This window comes from Rhinatrema bivittatum, chromosome 7 (genome assembly GCF_901001135.1).
Source record: "Rhinatrema bivittatum chromosome 7, aRhiBiv1.1, whole genome shotgun sequence".
Lineage (NCBI taxonomy): Eukaryota > Metazoa > Chordata > Amphibia > Gymnophiona > Rhinatrematidae > Rhinatrema > Rhinatrema bivittatum.
In genome coordinates this window covers 202508529-202530523 of record NC_042621.1, presented here as the reverse complement: position 1 = coordinate 202530523, position 21995 = coordinate 202508529, and the positions used below count along the sequence as shown (strand labels likewise).

The 21995-nt window shown below is 46.3% G+C and overlaps 1 protein-coding gene across 5 annotated transcripts in view; it reads right to left on the bottom strand.

The window, feature by feature from the left end:
• FAM13C (family with sequence similarity 13 member C) overlaps positions 1 to 21995 on the bottom strand; it is a 389871-nt gene that overhangs the window by 255119 nt on the left and 112757 nt on the right. The window contains exon 1 of one of the 5 annotated variants that reach the window (XM_029609765.1): positions 10996 to 11054. The exons of the other annotated variants lie outside the window; for them this stretch is intronic. Coding sequence (XP_029465625.1) covers positions 10996 to 11039 — 44 coding nt within the window. The 5' untranslated portion in view covers positions 11040 to 11054. Of the gene's footprint in view, positions 1 to 10995; positions 11055 to 21995 lie in introns of those variants that run through there. 5 annotated transcript variants of the gene reach the window in all.

Here is a 21995-nt window from a genome sequence, read left to right as displayed (position 1 = left end):
GAAGGAAGGCCCAAAGTGGTATATGAAATTGAAAGATGAAAAGGAGCAGGGTATAGAAAGAGACAAAAATGGCAGAAATATTAAACAAATACTTCAGTGCTGTGTTCACCAAAAAAGACTGTAGATGGGGGTGGGGTAGATGACTCTATTTACAGAAGAGAATGTATGGGAAGAGCTAGGAAAACTGAAAGCACCCGTGAAGATTGGTGGGGCCGGATGAGATATAAAGCAGAATACTAAGGGAGTTCAGAGAAGTGCTAGCGGGTCCACAGGAAGACCTGTTCAATAGATCCCTGGAAATGGGCATGGAGCTGCAAGATTGGAGAAGAGTGGTTATGGTCCCATTTCACAAGCGGAGAGGAAGCTGGAAACTGCAAGCCAATTAGCCTCACCTCATGGGTGGGAAAATGAATGGAGACACTGTGGAAAGAAAGGATACTGAACTGTCTATAATCTGCTGGGTTGCTGGCCCCAAGGCAGCATGGATTCACCAGGAGAAGGTCCTATCAGACAAATGATTGATTGGGTGAGTAGAGAATTTGATCAAGGAAGAGCGCTTGATTTGATTTACTTGGATTTCAGCAAAGTTTTTGATATGGTCCCGCATGTAGTTACATAATAGGAGTCACCACGCGGGAAAAGGATTAAGGTGTCATTGTGTTGAAATCCTTGATTCAGTGTGTGGTGGCAATCAAAAAAGCAAACAAAATGTTAGGAATTATTAGGAAAGGATTGGAGAATAAAATAGAGAATATCATATTTTGCTCCATGGTGCAACCACATCTCAAGTACTGTGTGCAATTCTGGTCATCATATCTTTAAAAAAAAAAAAAAAAAGCAAAAATGGAAACAGTTCATAAAGGGGCAATCAAAATGATAAAATGAAGGAAAGTTAAAGAAGTTAAGGCTCTTCAGCTTGGAGAAGAGACAATTGAGGGGAGATATGTTAGAGGTCTATAAAATCATGAGTGGCATGGAATGGAATGGGTAAACTCTAACCAGTTGTTTACTCTTTCAAAAAATAAAGAGGCCAATATTCAATAGGCCGTTTAGTGGGCAAGTTATCTGGCTAAGGTTAGCCGGATAACTGGTCCTGTATATTCAGCAGGATAAACATCCTGCTAACCGGCTATGTTTGAATAAATCTGGTTAGGTTTTAAAGTTATCCGGCCATGTGGGACTGGATAATTTTCTACTTAACCGAATATCTTACGCATGCATTGCAATTGTGTGTATAAAATATGGGGCGGATTTTCAGAGCCCTGCTCGCCTAAATCCGCCCAAAACCGGGTGGATTTAGGCGAGCAGGGCCCTGCGCGCCGGTGAGCCTATTTTACATAGGCCTACCGGCGCGTGCAGAGCCCCGGGACTCGCGTAAGTCCCGGGGTTTTCGGAGGGGGGCGTGTCATGGGCGTGTCGGGGGCGGGACCGAGCGCAGCGGCGTTTTCGGGGCGTGTCGGGAGCGTTCCGGGGGCGGGTTCGGGGGCGTGGCTACGGCCCGGGGCGGTCCGGGGGCGTGGCCGCGCCCTCCGGACCCGCCCCCAGGTCACGTCCCGGCGCGCTAGCGGCCCGCTGGCACGCGGGGATTTACTTCTCCCTCCGGGAGGCGTAAATCCCCCGACAAAGGTAAGGATGGGGTTTAGACAGGGCCGGGCGGGTGGGTTAGGTAGAGGAAGGGAGGGGAAGGTGAGGGGAGGGCGTTAGAGGATTCCCTCCGAGGCCGCTCCGATTTTGGAGCGGCCTCCAAGGGAACGGGGGTAGGCTGCGCGGCTCGGCGCGCACCGGCTATACAGAATCAATAGCCTTGCGCACGCCGATCCAGGTTTTTAGTAGATACGCGCGGCTCCGCGCGTATCTACTAAAATCCAGCGTACTTTTGCTTGCGCCTGATGCGCCAGCAAAAGTAGGCCAATTCGCGCTATTTGAAAATCTACCCCTATATGCACATACTTTTACAAAATGGGCAGAGAAAGTATGTGTTTTCCTGCATTTCAAAGATATGCATATACTAAAACATATGTGTATATTATTGGGACAGAAATATGTAGTATTTTATAAATTGCTTGGCTCCTACTGCAGTTTATAAAATGAAGATGTAACTTTACGCATACCTACTGTTACAGGCCCCAGAGTCCGGGGCCTGTAACAGTAGGTGCCCTACAGTCCTGTGCAACTTAGGGAGTTGCACAGGACTGTAGGGCAGGACTCAGGACAAGACAAGGGCCAGTCTTCCACCTAGCCAGCCCCTTCCCCCACAGGTTGAGCCCTTGGGATCTGGGGGCCAATAGGTCTCTGCGGCGGCAGAACATCATAGTGGTGAGTCCGCTCAGACAGGAACATGAGTAGGCACAGCAAGGCTAGACAGGTAAAGCTTGGGCACGGCAAGGCTGGATACTAAGCAAGACAGTTAAGGTGAGGCAAGGACAGGACTCTGGAACAGGCAGGACTGGATAGGATACTAGAACGGACAGGAGAAGACCAACAAGGCAGACTAGGGCAGGAGTAGACAGGGCAGACAAGGGAAACACCAAAGAAAGAACACAAGCCTAAAGGAAGCACGGCTTGGAACAGACAGAATAGGCATGAAGCCCCAAAGTCAGTATACAAGAGAGAATAGGTCAGAGGCCTCAAGACAGGGAAGAAGGCAGGATACACCCGAGTCTCAAGGGAAGGCAAGAGACTAGAAGGCCCGAAGGCCACAAGGCTAGGCAAAGTCAGAAGGTCAAAGAGCCAGAAGTGACACCCTGAGAAGACAAGGAGAAACAGGCAAGGCTGGTTAATATAGGGCTGGGACTTGGGCGTGGCAAGGGCAGTGAGGAGAAACTTGACAAGCCCAGTGATGAGGCATACTGAGGGCATCTGCTGGTAGGGAGGCATCATGATGGTAGAATAAGGCTGCATAGCAGGCGGAATCCTAACAGTCCCTCCCCCCCACTTTTAAAACTCCCTTCCTCCTGGGTCCCAATTTTCATGAGGGCTATGGGCAAATAAGCAAGGCGGGACTTGGCTGGGTCGACATGAGGAGGCTTGACTGGATGAACGGCTTGGCTTAGCTGGAGGGCCAGACATCTAGAACAGCACCTTCTTCTGGGCGCTTCAGGGCTGGGACATCACCCTGTTCTGGGCAATTCAGGGTTGGGACAACACCCTTTTCTGGGCTGGGAGACTGTGGAAGAGCAATCTCTACTGAGCAAGCAGGCTGTGAAGGATGTGGAAGAGCACCCCCTTGTGGGCAGACAGGGTGCATGGGCAGGAGAACTGCTGACAGACAGGTCGATACAGTAAGGAGCGGTAGGAAGAGCTGCGTTAGTGCCGGGCGCACCCGTGGTTGCCGCACGCACAGTCCGGCTCACCTACCGCTCGATACTGTATTTAAATTGCTTGCAAATGCAAGCCGCGTCCAAGAAGCGTCCGTGAAGCGTTAGGCCCGTGCAACCCATTTTACTGTATAGAGCGCTATACAGTATCCTAGGTGCGCTGGCCTAATGCTTCACGGACATGCTGGTATCTGTCATTTCAAATGTCATTTGAAATGACAGGTACCAGGAAGTGGACGGTTCTCCTACACTCGGGACTGCCAGCCCTCTCTCCGATCCTCCCGAAGCAAGGCTGCTTTTCACGCCTTGCTTCGGGAGGAGGGGAGAGAGGACTGGCAATCCCGAGCGTAGGAGAACCGTCCACTTCGTTGCTACTTTTTTTTTTTTTTTGGCTTTTTTGATTTTTTCCGCTTTCTTGCTTCGGGAGGAGGGGGGGAGAGGACTGGGGCTGCCCCGGAGACCAGCACCCATTGACGCGGCCAGGGCAGGTGAGCGGGGGCTGGGGGTAAGTTTGCCGCCTACCCTTACCCCTGCCTCTAACGCAGGGGTAAGGGTAGGTGGTACGTTAGCAGGTTAAACGCACGGCAAAACGGCAGGGTAAAAAAGCGATAGTCGGGGCGCGCGTTACTGTATGGGAGGGAATAGCTAATTCGATTGTTTACATCTAATATACATGCCGCGGGCGGAAGGGGTTACCCGGTGATTTAAAGAGGCGGTAAGAATTGGATAAAGGGGATTGTGTATCGCAGGAAGGGCTAACGCGGCCGGAAAATGAGTAGAAAGCGGGTTAGGAGCGGGGTAACCGCGGCCGCACTTTACTGTATTGACCTGAAAGTTTGAAAGGCAGTACCATTTGCACAGTTTGGAGTATAAGACCTCTGGCTCAGGATCCTTGAGAAACTGGACCACCGGAACAGGGTGAGTGGAGAGTGGAACCACTAGCATGGTAGACTGAGGCTCCTCTCAGGGTGGCACGGCCGACCCAGGCTCCCCCCCACCCCCCCAGAGTGGCACAGTCAGACTGGAGTCTCTAGAGGTTAGTAGAGTGCTAGACAAGAAAGGTTCCCACTGGGACAAGGCTATGGCTGCAGGTTCTTCCTGAAGTGGATCCTCTGGACTGGAGTTTTTCAGAGGCTGAGGTAGAATCACAACTACTGTGTCAAGCCTCTCTTGAAGCAGGTTTTAACAGGATTTTCAGTTCACTTACTGCCTGACAAGAGTGCTGAAGGTAGCTGGAGACAGAACAGCAGGCTGGCATGGATTCTGTGAAACAGGAAGAGATTTAGTCTTTAAGCTGCATTCTGAAATGGCATGCAAAGAAATGTGGAAGCTAGTTTCTTGATTGTTAGTGTTTGTCTCCTTACTAAGCTGCTGTAAACAGATGTGATTTTCTGATCTTGAGAAACAGAATTAATTAGCTTGGATTCACTTAGAGCTTCTACCGACAGGGACTGAACTGGGTTAAGCTTGTTCCAGGAGTGTTAGGATGGAATCTCAAGAAGATTTTACTTTCCCAGGTAGGAATTTTAAAATCTTTTAACATGCTGTGGTGGAATTAACTGTGCAGTTTAAATTATCTTGATCAATAGGAACAGAACTCAAATTAGTCAGGTAACCTGGGGTTTTCAGTGCTTCTGTTTGCCTCTGGTTCTCTGTGCTAAATTCAACAGGAAATTCTGCTTTTTCGGGTAAGGATTTTAAACCACTTGAACATGCTATGGTTGTATTAGCTATGTGATTTAAATTAGCTTGGTACATAGGAGCAGAATTAAAACTGGCCAAACAGGCTGGCATTTCCAGTGATTTTATTTGGCAACTTGTAACCCTCAGGGACTATATGAGTTCCAAAAAGCTTGGGTTAGGAGTTTCTTTAGCAGGCTGTAATGTTTGTGGCTTAGGTAGCACCACCCAATGCCCACATGAAAGGCATATCTTTAAAGTCTTAGAAGTACCCTGAGCACACCTCTATCTTTTAGTATTACAAGAAAATGCTGAAAGATTTTGAAAGGACCCTCAACAAAACAAAACAAGGCAGAACATTTTTTTTCTAAGGGGTCTGGTTGAAAGAAATCAGGAATATAATTACTCTTACTGGTAGCAGAAAAGACTGGCTTGGACTCACCAGCAGGGCTAAGGATCTCGCACCCACTCTCACAGATGAGCATTGGTCTTCTCATTCTGTTATGGGCCCCGGAGTCCAGGAAACCCACCTGGGAAGCAACACAGGACTGCAGGACAGGATTTGGGACAAGACAAGAGCTGGTCTTCCGCCTAGCCAGCCCCTTCCCCCACAGATTGAGCCCTTGAGATCTAGGGGCCAGTAGGTCTCTGCAATAACGCGCAGTACATCATAGTGGTGAGTCCGCACAGGCAGGAACACAAGTAGGCATGGCAAAGCTTAGACAAGGCAGGACATGGCAGGGAGGCAGGAAAAGGAAAGGCTGGATAATAAGCAAGACCTAGAAGTAGACTGGGCAAGGACAGGACTCTGGCACAGGCAGGACTGGACTGGATACTGGAACGGACAGGACAACGCAGACAAAGGAAACACTGAGCAAAGAACACAAAAGCCCAAAGGCATCATGGCTTGAAACAGACAGAATAGGCCAGAGGCCTCAAGACACAGAATAAGGCAGGATAAGCCCGAGGGCCACAAGGCTAGGCAAGTTAAGAAGACCTGAATACCACAAGGTAAGGCAAAGAGCTAGAAGGCCCATAGGCCACTAGACAAGAAAAGGGTCGGATCACAAAGCCAAAAGTGACAACATGAAAAGACAAGGAGAAACAGGCCATGCTGGTTTACATAGGGCTGGGACTTAGGCATGGTGAGGGCAGTGAGGAGGAACTTGACAAGTCTAGTGATGAGGCATACTGAGGGCCTCTGTTGGTAGGGAGGCATCATGAAGGTAGGATATGGCTGCGTAGCAGGCACTTACTTATACGTGTATGTATAGTTATGCACACTATTGAAAAATACCCTCTAAATATATTATGCACTTTAGAATGGGATGGCCTAAAAACCTGCGTAAAGAGGGTTTCTTCTGTTTTCCGAAGATCTGCATAGTCTCTTGAGTCATGGGATTTTGTTGTTTGTTTTTTGTTATACAGAATATGACATTTTTTATTTGCCAAAGACAATATTTTTTTTTCTGGACTTTGTTTTTTAAAGTTCCAATTTTGAGTGAATCAAGTCCACAATGATGGATTGAATTGGAACAAAATGTAAATAAGTATGAATTATCACAATAAGCCTAGAATTTGAACTGAACAATCTGTTCCCAAACACTGAAAAGAAACCAAAACATGACTCTATAAAAATAACAATGCAATACAAATTTATTATATTCTGAAAGTCGTTATGCTAGTGAGTCTAGGAGAATTTGTCACAGTATTGAAAAGCAACAAAGATAATGGGTAAAGTGATTTGAAATAAAGGATGAGAAATTATCATCATAATGTCAACCTAGCTAAAGGCCCAAATACAGGATGGGAGAACACATTCTAAAATGAAATGCAATAATGTTCAAATAATTGGTTTTGACCTGGCTGTTGCCTCCTGCTCCTATGGGCTTCCAGCTCAATTGGAACTATCCATTAGTCTTCTTTTATTTATTTATTTATTTAAAGTTTGTCTATACCGGCATTCGTGATTAAAAACCACATCATGCCGGTTTACATATAACAAGGGGGTGTGAACAAAAACGGAACATAAACAAGTGCAAAGAGTTCATAAAGTTACATTACAACAAGGATCATATAACTGGGGAGAGACAACTACTCTGGATTTTTTTTTCCCTTTCTTAGACTTTTATATCACTCTCTCACCTCAGCCCAGCCATTGCAGCAATAGTCCTTGACCAGGAATTACCTTTCAGAACCTGGCTCGTGAGCCATGTCTGGCCACTAGGTAACATAGTAAATGATGGTAAAGACCAATATGGCTCACCCAGTTTGCCCAGCAGTTATTTGTCTATTTTGTGTAGTTGCATATTAGAGATGTGAATCGTGTCCTCGATCGTCTTAACGATCGATTTCGGCTGGGAGGGGGAGGGAATCGTATTGTTGCCGTTTGTGTGTGTAAAGTATCGTCATAATCATTAAAATCGTGAGCCGGCACACTAAAACCCCCTAAAACCCACCCCCGACCCTTTAAATTAAATCCCCCCCCTCCCGAACCCCCCCCAAATGCCTTAAATTACCTGGTGGTCCAGCGGCACACTAAAACCCCCTAAAACCCACCCCCGACCCTTTAAATTAAATCCCCCACCCTCCCAAACCCCCCCCCACAAATGCATTAAATTACCTGGGAGTCCTCCGTAGCGGCGGTCCGTGGCTAAATCGGGGGAAGGGGGAGAGCACGAAAACCGGCACACTAGATCGTGAGGTCTTCAGCCGGCGCCATTTTTCAAAATGGCCGCCGCAAAATGGCGGCGGCCATAGACGAAAACGATTCGACGCAAGAGGTCGTTCCGGACCCCCGCTGGACTTTTGGCAAGTCTTGTGGGGGTCAGGAGGCCCCCCCAAGCTGGCCAAATGTTCCTGGGGGTCCAGCGGGGGTCAAGGAGCGATTTCCTGCTGCAAATCGTTTTCCGTACGGAAAATGGCGCCGGCAGGAGATCGACTGCAGGAGGTCGTTCAGCGAGGTCCGGAAATCTCGCGAGGGTTCCGGACCTCGCTGAACGACCTCCTGCAGTCGATCTCCTGCCGGCGCCATTTTCCGTACGGAAAACGATTCGCGGCAGGAAATCGCTCCTTGACCCCCGCTGGACCTTTACTTTCTGGACCTTTACTTTCTATATCGCACAGGAATAACTAATAGGGCCATCAACATGCAAGAATCTGAGTTCTTTGTAAACCGGCATGATGTGCTGCACGAATGTCGGTAAATAAAAGTTAATAAATAAATAAATAAATAAATAAATTTGCATGTTGCGGGCGCTATTAGTTTCAGGGGGGTTGGACGCGCGTTTTCGACGCACTATTACCCCTTACTGACTAGCGCGTCAAACGCGCGTCCAAATGCGGGTTAACAGTGCACTCCGTCGGAGCGCACTGTACTGTAATCGGCCTGCAGGTCGGTGCACATGAGTTCTTTGCCACCTATTGCATACTGCTCCTGCAGATTTCTGCACTCCTAGTGCATGACTGCAATTTGTTTAACTAAATCTTAAGTGCCAAACATTCAACCACTCCTCAGTCTCTCTTAGATCACTTCTCATTCTGTCTTACTCGCTCAAGGGTGTCCACTTTGTTGCAGATCTTTGTGATATCCATGGTGTCACCACTGAATGACCGAGCCTCCCCCTTAGGCTATGAAAGCTGCCTTTGGAGCCTTCCCTATCCCCAGCTGGCCTGGGAAGCAGAAGCCTGCCTCAGGAATCAAATCCAGATCTCCTGCATGGCAGTGCACAGCACTTGCCATTAAGTCACTGGGTCGACCCAAATACATTTGTAGCAAGGTTTTAAAAAATTATATTTCCAGAATTCAGAATTTCAAACATTCCAAACCTCAGACACTAAATGAGGGAATTTCAGAGTAAGTAGAAACAGCATAAAGGTACAGAATGTTCATCAGTTTATGGTCTATTATATGTTACTATAAATAAACAACAAGGAGATAATTTTCAAAAGTATTTGTGTGCGTAAATGGGCTTTTGAAAATTGCTACGATATACAGTATGATACTTTTCTGCACATAATCCTTTAGAAAATTACCTCCTTAGTGTGTCTCTACAAGAACTCTAAAGAAGTTCAGTGCATTTCAAATGTAAAATTTCAGGGCTATTCACCTGATTGGCAAGGTCCAACGAAACAAATGTAATTTTTAGTCTTTTTGATCTGGCTATCCTAAATTTCTGCAGAGAACTTTTATGGACACTGAACTTCTTCTGGACTTTTGCAAAGATAAACTGCAGTGATTCTCTATTCGAGTGGCAGCTTTTAATCTTTATATTATTTAACAATTTGTTGCTTCTTTTTCACCCTCACAGTATATGTATCCCGAGGGATGATTCTTGTACCTGCTCTGAGCACAATCTATAACTGCTTCTTTATTATCATTGTCCATGTAAGAGATTCTATTTAACAAAGACCATCAAATTCCTTATTTACTGATATATATATTTATAAATACCATAAATTCTTGTGGAACTATTTAAAAGCTTATTTTAAATGCATTTGTTTAAAAAGAGAGAGCATTTTGTATAAAATGAGATAAACTTACAGCAACTCTGGCTAATAGTAACTAAGTAGTAGCTCCATTGATCCCTATCAATGTGCATACGGGGTTCTACTTATCGATCTGCTGTTCGCATATGCAAATTTTCATGTCATGATCTGAGATCTGATTTCAGATATCAACAGATGGAATACCTTTACTGATTACATTATAAGGTAAACCTGTGCTGCAAAATGTTGAATATTTAACTCTGTAATACATGCACAGCAAGTAAAAACCAGGCTGGCTTTATCCTGTTTCGTTGCAGGAGAACTGCCCCAGCTTAGTCTAGCCTGTATTATGGGGTTAGCAACACACACACAAAAAAAAAAAGTACGAGAGGAAACTGCTAGCAGCATGAAAAGGATTTCAGGAATTAGCATCTCTTTTTTCACTGCTCTTTATACACCTGTAATTATTTATTGAGCGATCCCACAGTTTGCATGAGAATGGCACTTTCAGTTTTGCATGTTAAGCAAACCCATTGCTGTTAGTCTTCTTTACTAACTGCTTGGCATACACAAATAGGTAGGTTAAGCAACAGTAAAAGCCAGAAAGATGCTTGGCTGCATAAGGAGAGGAATAATCAGCAGAAGGGAGGTGATATTGCCCCTATATAGGTCCCTGGTGAGACCTCACTTGGAATACTGTGTATAATTCTGGAGACCGCACCTTCAAAGCATATTAACAAGATGGAGTCTGTCCAGAGGGTGACTACTAAACTGGTCTGCGGTCTTTGTTCTAAAATATATGGGGATAGACTTAAAGATCTAAAGATGTAAACTCTAGAGGAAAGGTGAGATGGGGAGATGTGACAGATACAGTCAAATATCTTAAAGGTTTCCTTGCACAGGAAGTGAGCCTTTTTCAATAGAAAGGAGGCTCTAGAATGAGGGGTTATGAGAGGAGGTTGAAAGGAGATAGACTACGGACTAATCTTAGGAAGTGTTTCTTTACCGAGAAGGCGGTGGATGTGAGCAGCGGCTTCCCAGTGGAGATGGTAGAGACAAAAGCAGTATCTGAATTGAAGAAAGCATAGGATAAATACAGGGGATCTCTAAGGAAGTGATGAGAATTATAATGCTAAATTAATTGGATGGATGGACAGACTGTGGATGGGCCTTACGGTCTTTTTTTGCCGACATGTTTCTATGTTTCTAACACTAAAGGCAAACTACAAATCAAACGTTTTGAATGATTTTATTATTTGTATTTTAATTTTTATTTAAGTACTATTTTGATTCTGTTTTTATTTATTTGAAATGCTATTTGTGAAATTGTAAACTGCTTAATACAATATGTTTGCTTTAAGTGGTCTATAAAATGACTTATAAATAAATACGATTTTAAAATAAATCAGGAGTGATGAACTGCAATTAAGCTGTTTCCAATGATTTTATTTTAAATATTTAGACAAAAGCTCTTCTCCCACCAGATGAGAAACTTAATAAAGACTCTTACCTTGGTTTGCATGATTTATTATTTCCTTTTGAAGCTGACTGCATAGGTGAACTAAGCAACTCTAACAAGAAAGTGTTACCTCAAAACTTCAGGCACTGCGGTGATATTCCAGTGGTATTGATCTTGTGATTCCTGAATTACTAACTAAACTTTATTCCTCAAGTTGCTCCACCTCATCAGGTGCATGCCAGCTATTTACCTTTTACATAGTTCTGGTCACAGGTTATTTTGTGTTAACATTTTTGAGTGGGTGTGGATATTTATACTTGCATCAGCTTGCATCCAAATCTGAGATCAGAGTGAGTTATAATCAGGTAAAATAAGTAGGTTCCTGCCTCTGAGGGCTTACAATCTAATTTTATAATAGCCCCTGTAGGGCGGAAATCCATGTTTATAAAATACATGTGATTTCAGCCCTAATTTTCAAAGCAGACCTACGTATCTTAGAGCGGCATAGGCACACACATTTACACCTGCTACAGAGCAAGTATAAATATCTCGTGAGCATTTACACGCATACATTCAAAAATCAAAAGTGCACGCGGAAATGGTTTTCCTGCCCCAACTCTTCGCAGTGTGCATGAAAGTGCTTCTCTGCATATTTTTATCTGTACAACTCCAGGAGTAATTTCCAAAAAGCCCATTTCATTTACATGTGTAAAACCGCATTTTACACATGTAAATGCATTTGAAAATTATGCCCCAAGTTTCTATCTGAGGACATAGAGGGTGAAGTAACTTGCTGAAGGTCACAAGGAGCATCAGTGGGAGAGGCAGGATTTGAACACTGGTTTCTAGGTCTTAGCCTGCTGCTCTAACCACTAGGCTACTCCTTCACTAATCTAAAACATACAAAAAGGTATTTGTTACACAGAAATATATTTTGTGACTACTGATTTGCTATACTTTTTTCTGTCGCCCTTATTTGTAATTCAAAATATTTATTTTTCAAAACTTAATACAGCAAGCCTGTAATTTCTGTGGGGCCTGCAAGCTAATTTTCAATAGGAAACTCCCTGCCGCACTTCCTTTTCAAAATTCAGACTATTGGGAAATGCCGCTCTCTGACCTGTGCATACATTTGCACCTGCTTTGAAGGGGGGAGCTCTAAAAAAGACCTATCAGCGAATGTGTGACTCTTCTGTCCCCCATCCTGGAAGTTCCCGCTGATGTCATCCAGTGGAACCTAAAAAGCCTATAAAACTGCTGGTTCTGTGGTGGTGAAATCGGGATGAGCTGTGTGAAATTTTCATCCCCCATCCAAGAAGTTGTTGCTGACCTCCTCCAGTGGAGACAAAAAAAAAAAAAGCCTACAAGACTTCTGGCCATGCGGCATGCAGCCAGCAGTCTGCTGCCAAAGACATGCGCCAAAGGAGCACCTCTTCGGTAGAATTTTGTTTAGTGAAGACATCAGTGTTTGCTTGATTAATCTTGAGGGGAAGGAAGAGGAAGGGTAAGATCTCAACATCTTCTCCTTGTGCAAAGAGAATTTGTGGTCCTATGGATCTTAAATTATAGCGCTTTTCTGAGTATTCACGACGTGATTTGATTGAAGGAGCATCAGTTTCTAGGCATGGTCATAGTGTCTATAGTGTACAGTGGTGCACAGGCACCAACAACTTTGAAAAGGAGTGTGCTATACACCACCAACATTGACGCTTCACCTCTTCTCTGCTCCTCCCCCCGAACATAAGTGATTGCCAGGGCTGTTTGGGTAATGGCAATCCAAACAAAGGAAGGGCTCATAAGAACATAAGACATGCCATACTGAGCCAGACCAAGGGTCCAGCAATCCCAGTATCCTGTTTTCAACAGTGTCCAATCCAAGTCACATGTACCTGGCAAGTACCCAAACATTAGATAAATCTCAAGCTACTATTGCTTATTAATTACCATCATAGCAGTTGTTATGGTTAGTGGTGTTTGGGTGGATCCCTGGACACTGTGGCAGCTGAACACACCCATGGGGGGTGGTCCCGTGAGGGACCACGGTGTCAGGCTAGACTCTGGACACACAAACACAGATTTGAATCTTTTATTAAACAGTTTTGGAAACCACCAGAGATGGCAGTAGTGAGTAGTGGATGTGGAGCCCGGTTGGGCGCGTCTCCCACAGAATGCTGGAACAGCGAGTCCTCTGCTAGGCAGTGCTGTAGTGGAAAGAGACTGAGAGTTATGAGTACATAATGAAAAGCATTCAGAGTCCCAGGTAGAAATAGGAGAAGCTCCGAGGCAGGGAGAGCAGGCCCTCGAGGAGCGAGTACCTGATCCCTTAGAGTAGAGAGACTCGGTTGTATTGTACTCACGCAGCAGTAACAGAGATTCCACTAGACGAGAGGTCTGGCACCGGAACAGAGGGCAGGCCCTCGAGGAGCAAGTACCTGGTTCCAGTGAAGCAGTACTGTGGAATAGATGGTATCTGTACTCACTGATGGAAACTGTTAGTGAAGTCTTCCAAATATTTATTTATTTATTTATTTATAGTTTTTTATATACCGCGGCACGTAATGCACATCACCTCGGTTTACAGCAAACAGTAATTCAGCCAAAGGCTTTACAATGAATATAGAAGGAACAAGCAACGTGCTAAATTAACAGAAAACTAGGCGTATACATAACAAAATACATATGTGTAACAATGTTAACAATACGGAATTATTTGTGAGGAAAAGAGGGTAAGGGAGTAGAGGAATCATAGTGCGGGGGAAGGGAGTAAGTGTGGGAGGAAGGGGAGTCAGGAAAGAAGAAAGGCAATGTAGAATAGAGGAAATCAGGAGTAGGATGAGCAGCGAAGTATGTAATTGCATGATTTTCATCCTTCAGAGAAAGGCTTTTCTAAACAGCCATGTTTTTAGGTTCTGTTTAAATTTTCGGTGGCAGGGTTCTTGGCGCAGATCAGCGGGCATACTGTTCCACATTTTGGTTCCTGCTATGATGAAAGAACGTTTTTTAGTGGATGTGAGTTTGGTTAGTTTAGGAGAAGGGATCGGCAGTCTGGCCTGATGTTGGGATCTGCTTGGACGGTTTGTTTTTTTTGAAATATAGGTGCTCGGGAAACCATTGCATGTTTTGGTTGTAGATGGCCTTATGAATCAGAGTAATCGATTTGTAAATGATCCTGGATGCTTCGGGTAGCCAGTGAAGGGACTGAAGCACAGGAGTAATATGATCATAGCGGTGCGTGTTGTTGATGATGCGTGCCGCTGCATTTTGAAGCATTTGTAATGGTTGCAACGTGTTTTTTGGTAGGCCTAATAACAAAGCGTTGCAGTAGTCAATTTTCGATAGAATTGTAGCTTGTAGAACCGTGCGGAAGTCGTATGGGTGTAATAGAGGTCTGATACGCTTTAGTGTGTTAAGTTTCCAAAATCCGTTTTTAACAGTGTCAGCGATGAATTTTTTAAAGGTAAAATTGTTGTCTAAAATGACGCCAAGGCTGCGGACTTGTTGTGCAGCCGGAGGGTAGCCTTGGGGTAGGACTGTTGTGTTCCATGTGGATATATGTGAAATAGAAGTGTTTGAAGATGCAGGCAGCGACTCAGGGAACATGGGCCCTCGAGGAGCGAGTATCGGTTTCCTGATAGCACCGGAGTGAAGCAGAAGAGGTCCCCGAGGAGCGGGTACCCTGTTAGTAACCCTGAAGGGTGTAAGAGTTCCAGAAGCGCTGGAGTGGCAGAGTAGCTTTGGTATGGAGAGCGAATCCCATCCGTAAGGTATCCGTTGCTAACTTGCAGGCCGATACAGTACAGTGCGCTCCGACGGAGCGCACTGTTAGCCTGCTCTTGGACGCGCATTTTCCCTTACCCCTTATTCAGTAAGGGGCGGAAAATGCGCATCCAACCCGCGGCACCTAATAGCGCCCTCAACATGTTGATGGCCCTATTAGGTATGCACGCAGGATACAGTAAGTAAAATGTGCAGCCAAGCCGCACATTTTACTCTAAGAAATTAGCGCCTACCCAAATGTAGGCGCTAGTTTCTGCCGGCACCAGGAAAGTGCACCAGAAAAGCAGTAAAAACTGCTTTTCCATGCACCCTCCGACTTAATATCATGGCGATACTTTTTTTTTTTACTTTTTTTTTTACACCCTTCGGAGGTCCCGAAGGGTGTAAAAAGTAAAAAAAAAAAAAAAAAAAGAAAAAAAATTTAAATTGGGCCGGGGCTGTCTGGCCAAAAACCGGATGCTCAATTTTGCCAGCGTCCGGTTTCTGAGCCCGTGGCTGTCAGTGGGCTCGAGAACTGACGCTGGCAAAATTGAGCGTCGGCTGTCAAACCTGCTGACAGCCACCGCTCTGGGTCAAAAGGAGGCGCTAGGAACGCACTAGCGTCCCTAGCGCCAACTGTTTCAGGGTCCATGAGGGGCCCAAGGTGAGGCTCAGCTTTAGAATACACAACACAGAATTATCTTTTATTAAACAGAGTTGAGAAGCCACCAGAGGTGGCAGTAGTGAGTAGAGATGAAGCCTGGCTGGGCTTGTAGTCCCTCAGGACACTGGAACAACGATCCCTTAATAGCTGTGTTGTAGTGGAGAGAAACTGAGATAGTGAGTACAGAGGAGCATACACAGGGTTCTGGTATAGAGCCTCATTGGTTGATTACTCAAACAGCAGTTTCTCCCGGAAGGTAACACAGAAGCTGGAATAGAGGCAGGCCCTCGAGGAGCAAGTACCTGGTTCCAAGGAACAGCTCGGAGACAATATAGATTGTAACTCACTGACGGTATAGATGGTAACTCACTTCCAAGCAGAAGTGAGTTCAGGCGAGTCCGGGAACATGGGCCCTCGAGGAGCGAGTACCGGTTCCAGACAACGACCTGAAAGAAAAGAGAGAGTCCCTCGAGGAGCGGGTACCCCGATAGAGTAAGTCCAATAAGGAGAGGCAGAGTAGCTAGGTACGGAGAGCGAATGCCATCCTTAAGGAGTCCCTTGCTAACTCGAATAGCTAGCAAATAAAGTAGGCTTTTGTATCCGGGATGCGTGACATCACAGGGGGACGCCCCTGACGTTCGCGCCAAAGAAGGAATAAGAAGCAGGGCCACGCAGCGCGCGCGCACTCTACGGTAGCTGAACAACATGGCGGAATGCCAGAGAGGATGGCAGGCAGACGCCATGGCAGCCAGATGTCCATCAACCGTGGGAGGAGTCGCCAAAGAGGTAAGGAGGGCGGAGTGGAGACGTCGGGCAGCGACAGTCGTAACACAAATACTGTAGGATTAAATATCCGGGAGGCGTGACGTCATATCAGGGGGACGCCCCTGAGGTTCATGCCAATGTGAGAATAAAGATAAGGGCGGCATGCGCGCACACGCCCTAAAGTACCTTGGAGGAGCATGGCTTGAGGCAGCACCAAAGCCGGTTCGGGGATGCCAGAGAGGACGGCAAAGAGGCGCCGTGGCAGCCAGTAGTCCGAGGTAAGCGGAAGGAGCTGCAAGAAGTGAGAGGTAGGCGGGGCGAAGCCGTCAAAGACCGACGGTCGCAACAGTACCCCCCTTCAAAGGGCGGACTCCAACTCTTTTACCAGGTCTTGGTTTTTGAGGATGCATCTGATGAAACTGAAGAAACATCTCTTTATCCAGGATATTAGCCATCGGCTCCCAAGAATTTTCTTTGGGGCCGTAACCTTCCCAAGAAAGAAGGTATTCCCAAGTTTTGCCACGTCTTCTTACATCCAGAATAGCCTCAACCTTATATTCAAGGTATTCTTCTGTGTTGATAGAAGTTGGTTCTGGAGACTTGGAAGAGAACTCACTAAGAATGAGTGGTTTTAGAAGTGAAACGTGGAATGCGTTGTGGATTTTCAATCTGTATGTAACGTTGCCAAGACATCGGAGGATTGGAAACAGTCCAACGTAGCGAGGAGCAAATCAAGTGGAGGGTAACTTTAGTCTCAAATGCTTGGTTGATAGCCAGCCTTTGTCACCAGGTTGAAATACAGGCGCTTTAGAGTGGTGAGCGTCCTAGGATTTCTTTGCTCATTCACCCGCTTTGATTAGCATATCTTTAGTCTGAGTCCATAATTGATGGATATCTTCAGCAGTGGATTGAGCTGCTGGGGACGACACTGAGAGCGTCAGTGGAAGTAGCGGTGAAGGTAATCGTCCATATACCACTTCAAATGATGTTGATCCAGTGGAAGATGCTGGATGTGAGTTAATGGCGAATTCTGCCCATGGTAACAGCTCGGCCCAGTTATTCTGATGGTAACTCACATAGGCCCGAATGAACTGTTTCAGGGTCCTATTCATCCTTTCAATTTGGCCATTAGATTGTGGATGATAGGCAGATATAATCCAGAGAGATTTCAAATAGCTTGCACAAAGCCTTCCAGAATTTTGCCGTGAATTGAGATCCTCTATCCGAGACTATGTGCTTCAGTAGGCCATGAAGGCGAAAGATGTGGGCGATGAAGAGCTTTGCAAGCTCCAAGGCTGAGAGTAAGTCAGGCAGCGCCATGAAATGAGCCATCTTACTGAAACGGTCAACCGTCACCCAGATAGTATTCTTTCCTCCAGAAAGAGGTAGATCAACTACAAAGTCTGTAGCGATGTGAGTCCATTGCTGTTCCGGAACTGGCAGTGGTTGCAGCAATCCCCAAGGCTGACCAGAAGTAGGTTTATGTTTAGCACAGTTGGAGCATGACACTACATAGGAGTATGTGTCTTCCTTGATAGTAGGCCACCAATAGTACGTCTGTAATTTCAGCAGGGTACAGCATTGACCAGGATGGCCAGCCAGCTTGGAATCATGAACCCAGTGTAGAAGTTTCTTTCTGAGGTTCTTGGGTACAATCGTTTTACTGGCAGGTACAAAATGGGTAGCCGCCAAGATGACTTTCTTCAGGTCAATAATGTGCTGAGGTTCTTCAGGAACATCCTCAGAGAGGAAAGAGCGTGACAGGGCATCAGCTCTGGTATTCTTGTCTCTGGGAAGATATTTAAGCACGAAGAATGCTGTGTGTAATTGAGAGCATGTGTGTGAAACCATGTGTGGTGTGTGTGAGAGCATTTGTGTGTGTGTGAGCATATGACTGAGAGAGAGTATGTGTATGCTTGCCATAGAGAGAACCTGTGTCTCTGTGACAGACAGCATGTGAGTGAGAGAGAAAGTCTGTGTTTATGTTTGTTTATTCTTATTTGAATAATCACAATTATTACCAATGTAAAACAAAGCAATGTAGAAATAAACCCCATCATTCATCAAAATGCATTATGACGTTAACATGTGCGATAACGCTTTAACGCATGTGAAAAGTATGGTAACACATGGCACAAATGCACATTTTTGAGGGGGGGGGCGGGATCAGGGGAGGAGTTTGGGTGGGATTTAGTTAAAATAGAGGCAATATTGCATGGTTTTAACACTGGAAATATCTACACCTTTTTTCCTGGCGTTAGGCTTTGCAAAATGGCCCATAATGCAATTCACGATAAATTTCTGGAATTGCATTTTGGCTATTTCTGGGCTTGGGGGGCGGGGAGAGATAAAGAGAGAGCGCCTCTGGGCAGGGCCTCACTGTGTGCACTATTTACATCTCTTTAGGAGGGCCACCTAATAGGTCGAGGTGAGGTGTTAGTGGTGGTTTAGAGTTTAGGGGCCAGTTTCACATGTAGACTGAAATGTACGAACAGCACAGTACACCTTGGTGAAGATTTGACATCATTTAGAGTGAGGAAAGTCTCAAAAAGATGAAATTCTGTACTATGCTATCTCATCCTAGCTTGGTGGACTCTATAAATGGGTACCATCAAGCTAGGGTGAGATAGGGCGGGAACATAGTAGAAATGTCATCTTTTTGAGACTTTCCTCACTCCAAATGATGTCAAATCTTCACCAAGGTGTATTGTGAATAAACAGAAAATTTCATAATGCCTCTGTATCACTCCATGGTGAGATCGCATCTTGAGTACTGTGTACAATTCTGGTTGCCACATCTCATAAAAGATATAGTTGTGAGGGAGAAGGTACAGAGAAGGGCAACTAAAATGATCAAGGGGATGGAACAGCTCCCCTATGAGGAAAGGCTAAAGAGGTTAGGACTATTCAGCTTGGAGAAGAGACGGCTGAGGGGGGGATATGATAGAGGTGTTTAAAATCATGAGAGGTCTAGAATAGCTAAATGTGAATCAGTTATTTATTCTTTCGGATAATAGAAGGACTAGGAGGTACTCCGTGAAGTTAGCAAGTACCACATTTAAAACTAATCGGAGAAAATTATTTTTCACTTAGGGGGTCATTTTCAAAGGAGTTACGCATGTAAATGTGACATACTATCGTAGCAATTTTCAAAAGCTATTTACTCGAGTAAAGTGCACTTACTTGAGTAAATCCTATGGACAATTCAATGGCATATATTGTAGCAATTTTGAAAAGCCCACTTACTTGAGTAAAGTGTATTTACTCGAGCAAAAACCAGTTTTGCTCGAGTAAATGCTTTTTAAAATCTACCCCTTAACGCACAATTAAGCTCTGGAATTTGTTGCCAGAGGATCTGGTTAGTGCAGTTAGTGTAGCTGGGTTTAAAAAACGTTTGGATAGGTTCTTGGAGAAGTCCATTACCTGCTAGTATTTAAGTTGACTTAGACTAGCCACTGCTATTACTAGCATCAGTAGCATGGGATAGACTTAGTTTTTGGGTTCTTGCCAAAAACTTATAGCCTGGATTGGCCACTGTTGGAAACAGGATGCTGGGCTTGATGGACCCTTGGTCTGACCCAGTATGGCATGTTCTTATGTTCTTATATCCCAGTAAGGGAGCCACATGCTACTGTGTGAATAGGGAGGAAATAACTCTTTTTTAAAAAAAAGATTTCTTTCTAAAGGCTTAGGGGCGGATTTTAAGAGCCCTGCTCGCGTAAATCCGCCCGGATTTACGCGAGCAGGGCCCTGCGCGCCGGTAAGCCTATTTTACATAGGCCTACCGGCGCGCGCAGACCCCGGGACTCGCGTACGTCCCGGGGTTTTCGGAGGGGGGCGTGTCGGGGGGGCGGGCCCGGTCGTCGCGGCGTTTCGGGGGCGTGTTGGGAGCGTTTTGGGGGCGGGTACGGAGGCCTGGCTACGGCCCGGGGCGGTCCGGGGGCGTGGCCGCGCCCTCCGTACCTGCCCCCAGGTCGCGGCCCGGCGTGCAGGAGGCCCGCTGGCGCGCGGGGATTTACGTCTCCCTCCGGGAGGCGTAAATCCCCCGACAAAGGTAAGGGGGGGGGTTTAGACAGGGCCGGGCGGGTGGGTTAGGTAGGGGAAGGGAGGGGAAGGTGAGGGGAGGGCAAAGGAAAGTTCCCTCCGAGGCCGCTCCGATTTCGGAGCGGCCTTGGAGGGAACGGGTTAGGCAGCGCGGCTCGGCGCGCGCCGGCTATACAAAGGGGCGGATTTTAAAACGAGCGCGAATAGCCTACTTTTGTTTGCGCTCCAGGCGCAAACAAAAGTACGCTGGATTTTAGTAGATACGCGCGGAGCCGCGCGTATCCGCTAAAATCCTGGATCGGCGCGCGCAAGGCTATCGATTACGTATAGCCGGCGCGCGCCGAGCCGCGCAGCCTACCCCCGTTCCCTCCGAGGCCGCTCCGAAATCGGAGCGGCCTCAGAGGGAACTTTCCTTTGCCCTCCCCTCACCTTCCCCTCCCTTCCCCTACCTAACCCACCCGCCCGGCCCTGTCTAAACCCCTCCCCTTACCTTTGTCGGGGGATTTACGCCTCCCAGAGGGAGGCGTAAATCCCCGCGCGTCAGCGGGCCTCCTGCGCGCCGGGACGCGACCTGGGGGCGGGTCCGGAGGGCGCGGCCACGCCCCCGGGCCGCCCCGGGCCGTAGCCACGCCCCCGGAACGCTCCCGACACGCCCCGAAAACGCCGCGCGGTTCGGGCCCGCCCCCCGACACGCCCCCTCCGAAAACCCCGGGACTTACGCGAGTCCCGGGGCTCTGCGCGCGCCGGTAGGCCTATGTAAAATAGGCTTCCCGGCGCGCAGGGCCCTGCTCGCGTAAATCCGCCCGGTTTTGGGCGGATTTACGCGAGCAGGGCTCTGAAAATCCGCCCCAAAATCAATAGCCTTGCGCGCGCCGATCCAGGGATTTTAGTGGATACGCGCGGCTCCGCGCGTATCTACTAAAATCCAGCGTACTTTTGCTTGAGTCTGATGCGCAAGCAAAAGTAGGCTGATCGCGCTTCTTTTAAAATCTACCCCTTATAGTATAATGATACAAACTACAAGTACTTGGAGAGTATTCTCAACACTGTTTGGATGTGTTGAAATCTTCGGGCACTAGCAACAAAAAATGTCTTGGACTATGATGTTAATAACCAGTCAAGGCAGCAAGGCTGAATTCTTCCTGCTTCTTAAAACCATCAGTGAAAACATTTAGTTCTTCTACTTTCTTTTCTGCTAATTTTTGCTAGGATTTCTATTACAAACAGAAAAGAAAAACTGGGAGAGATGCAGAAATGTTTTTATACTGCCACCCTTTTCACTAATGCTGCAAACTATATTGTTTGTAAATGTGCGCCAACACTAAACTAGAAAGAAAAAAGAGAGAGAAAAAACCATGGCACTGTTACATCCCTTGAGGTTTACTAAAACACTAAACACAAGTGTACAGGTATAAAATGTGTTCACTACCTTGCTGAATATGATGCTGTCACCAGTGACCACCCATATAGAGGAGATATGCAGAAATGATATTTGGAATATGTGGTGCAACCTGAACCAGAAAGCACAACAAGCACACACAAATAAAAACAGCAATCTGTGGAGTCTTATGGATGTGCTGTGGGTTGTCATGACAACCTGGAAGAGGTACTACTGGGTCAGTGGAGCCGCAGCAAAGAAAATGCAATACGATTTTATTTTACAGAATGCCACTGCTCTCATTCAGAAATATACCAAAATGCCTTACACTCGCATATAGTGCATAGACCAGATAAATCACACTGTAACATATGGGGAGAACAATCACTACAGCAAGGGAGCCAAGGAGGAGTGGTATTGGTGAGGCAAACAGGCTGGTAGCTC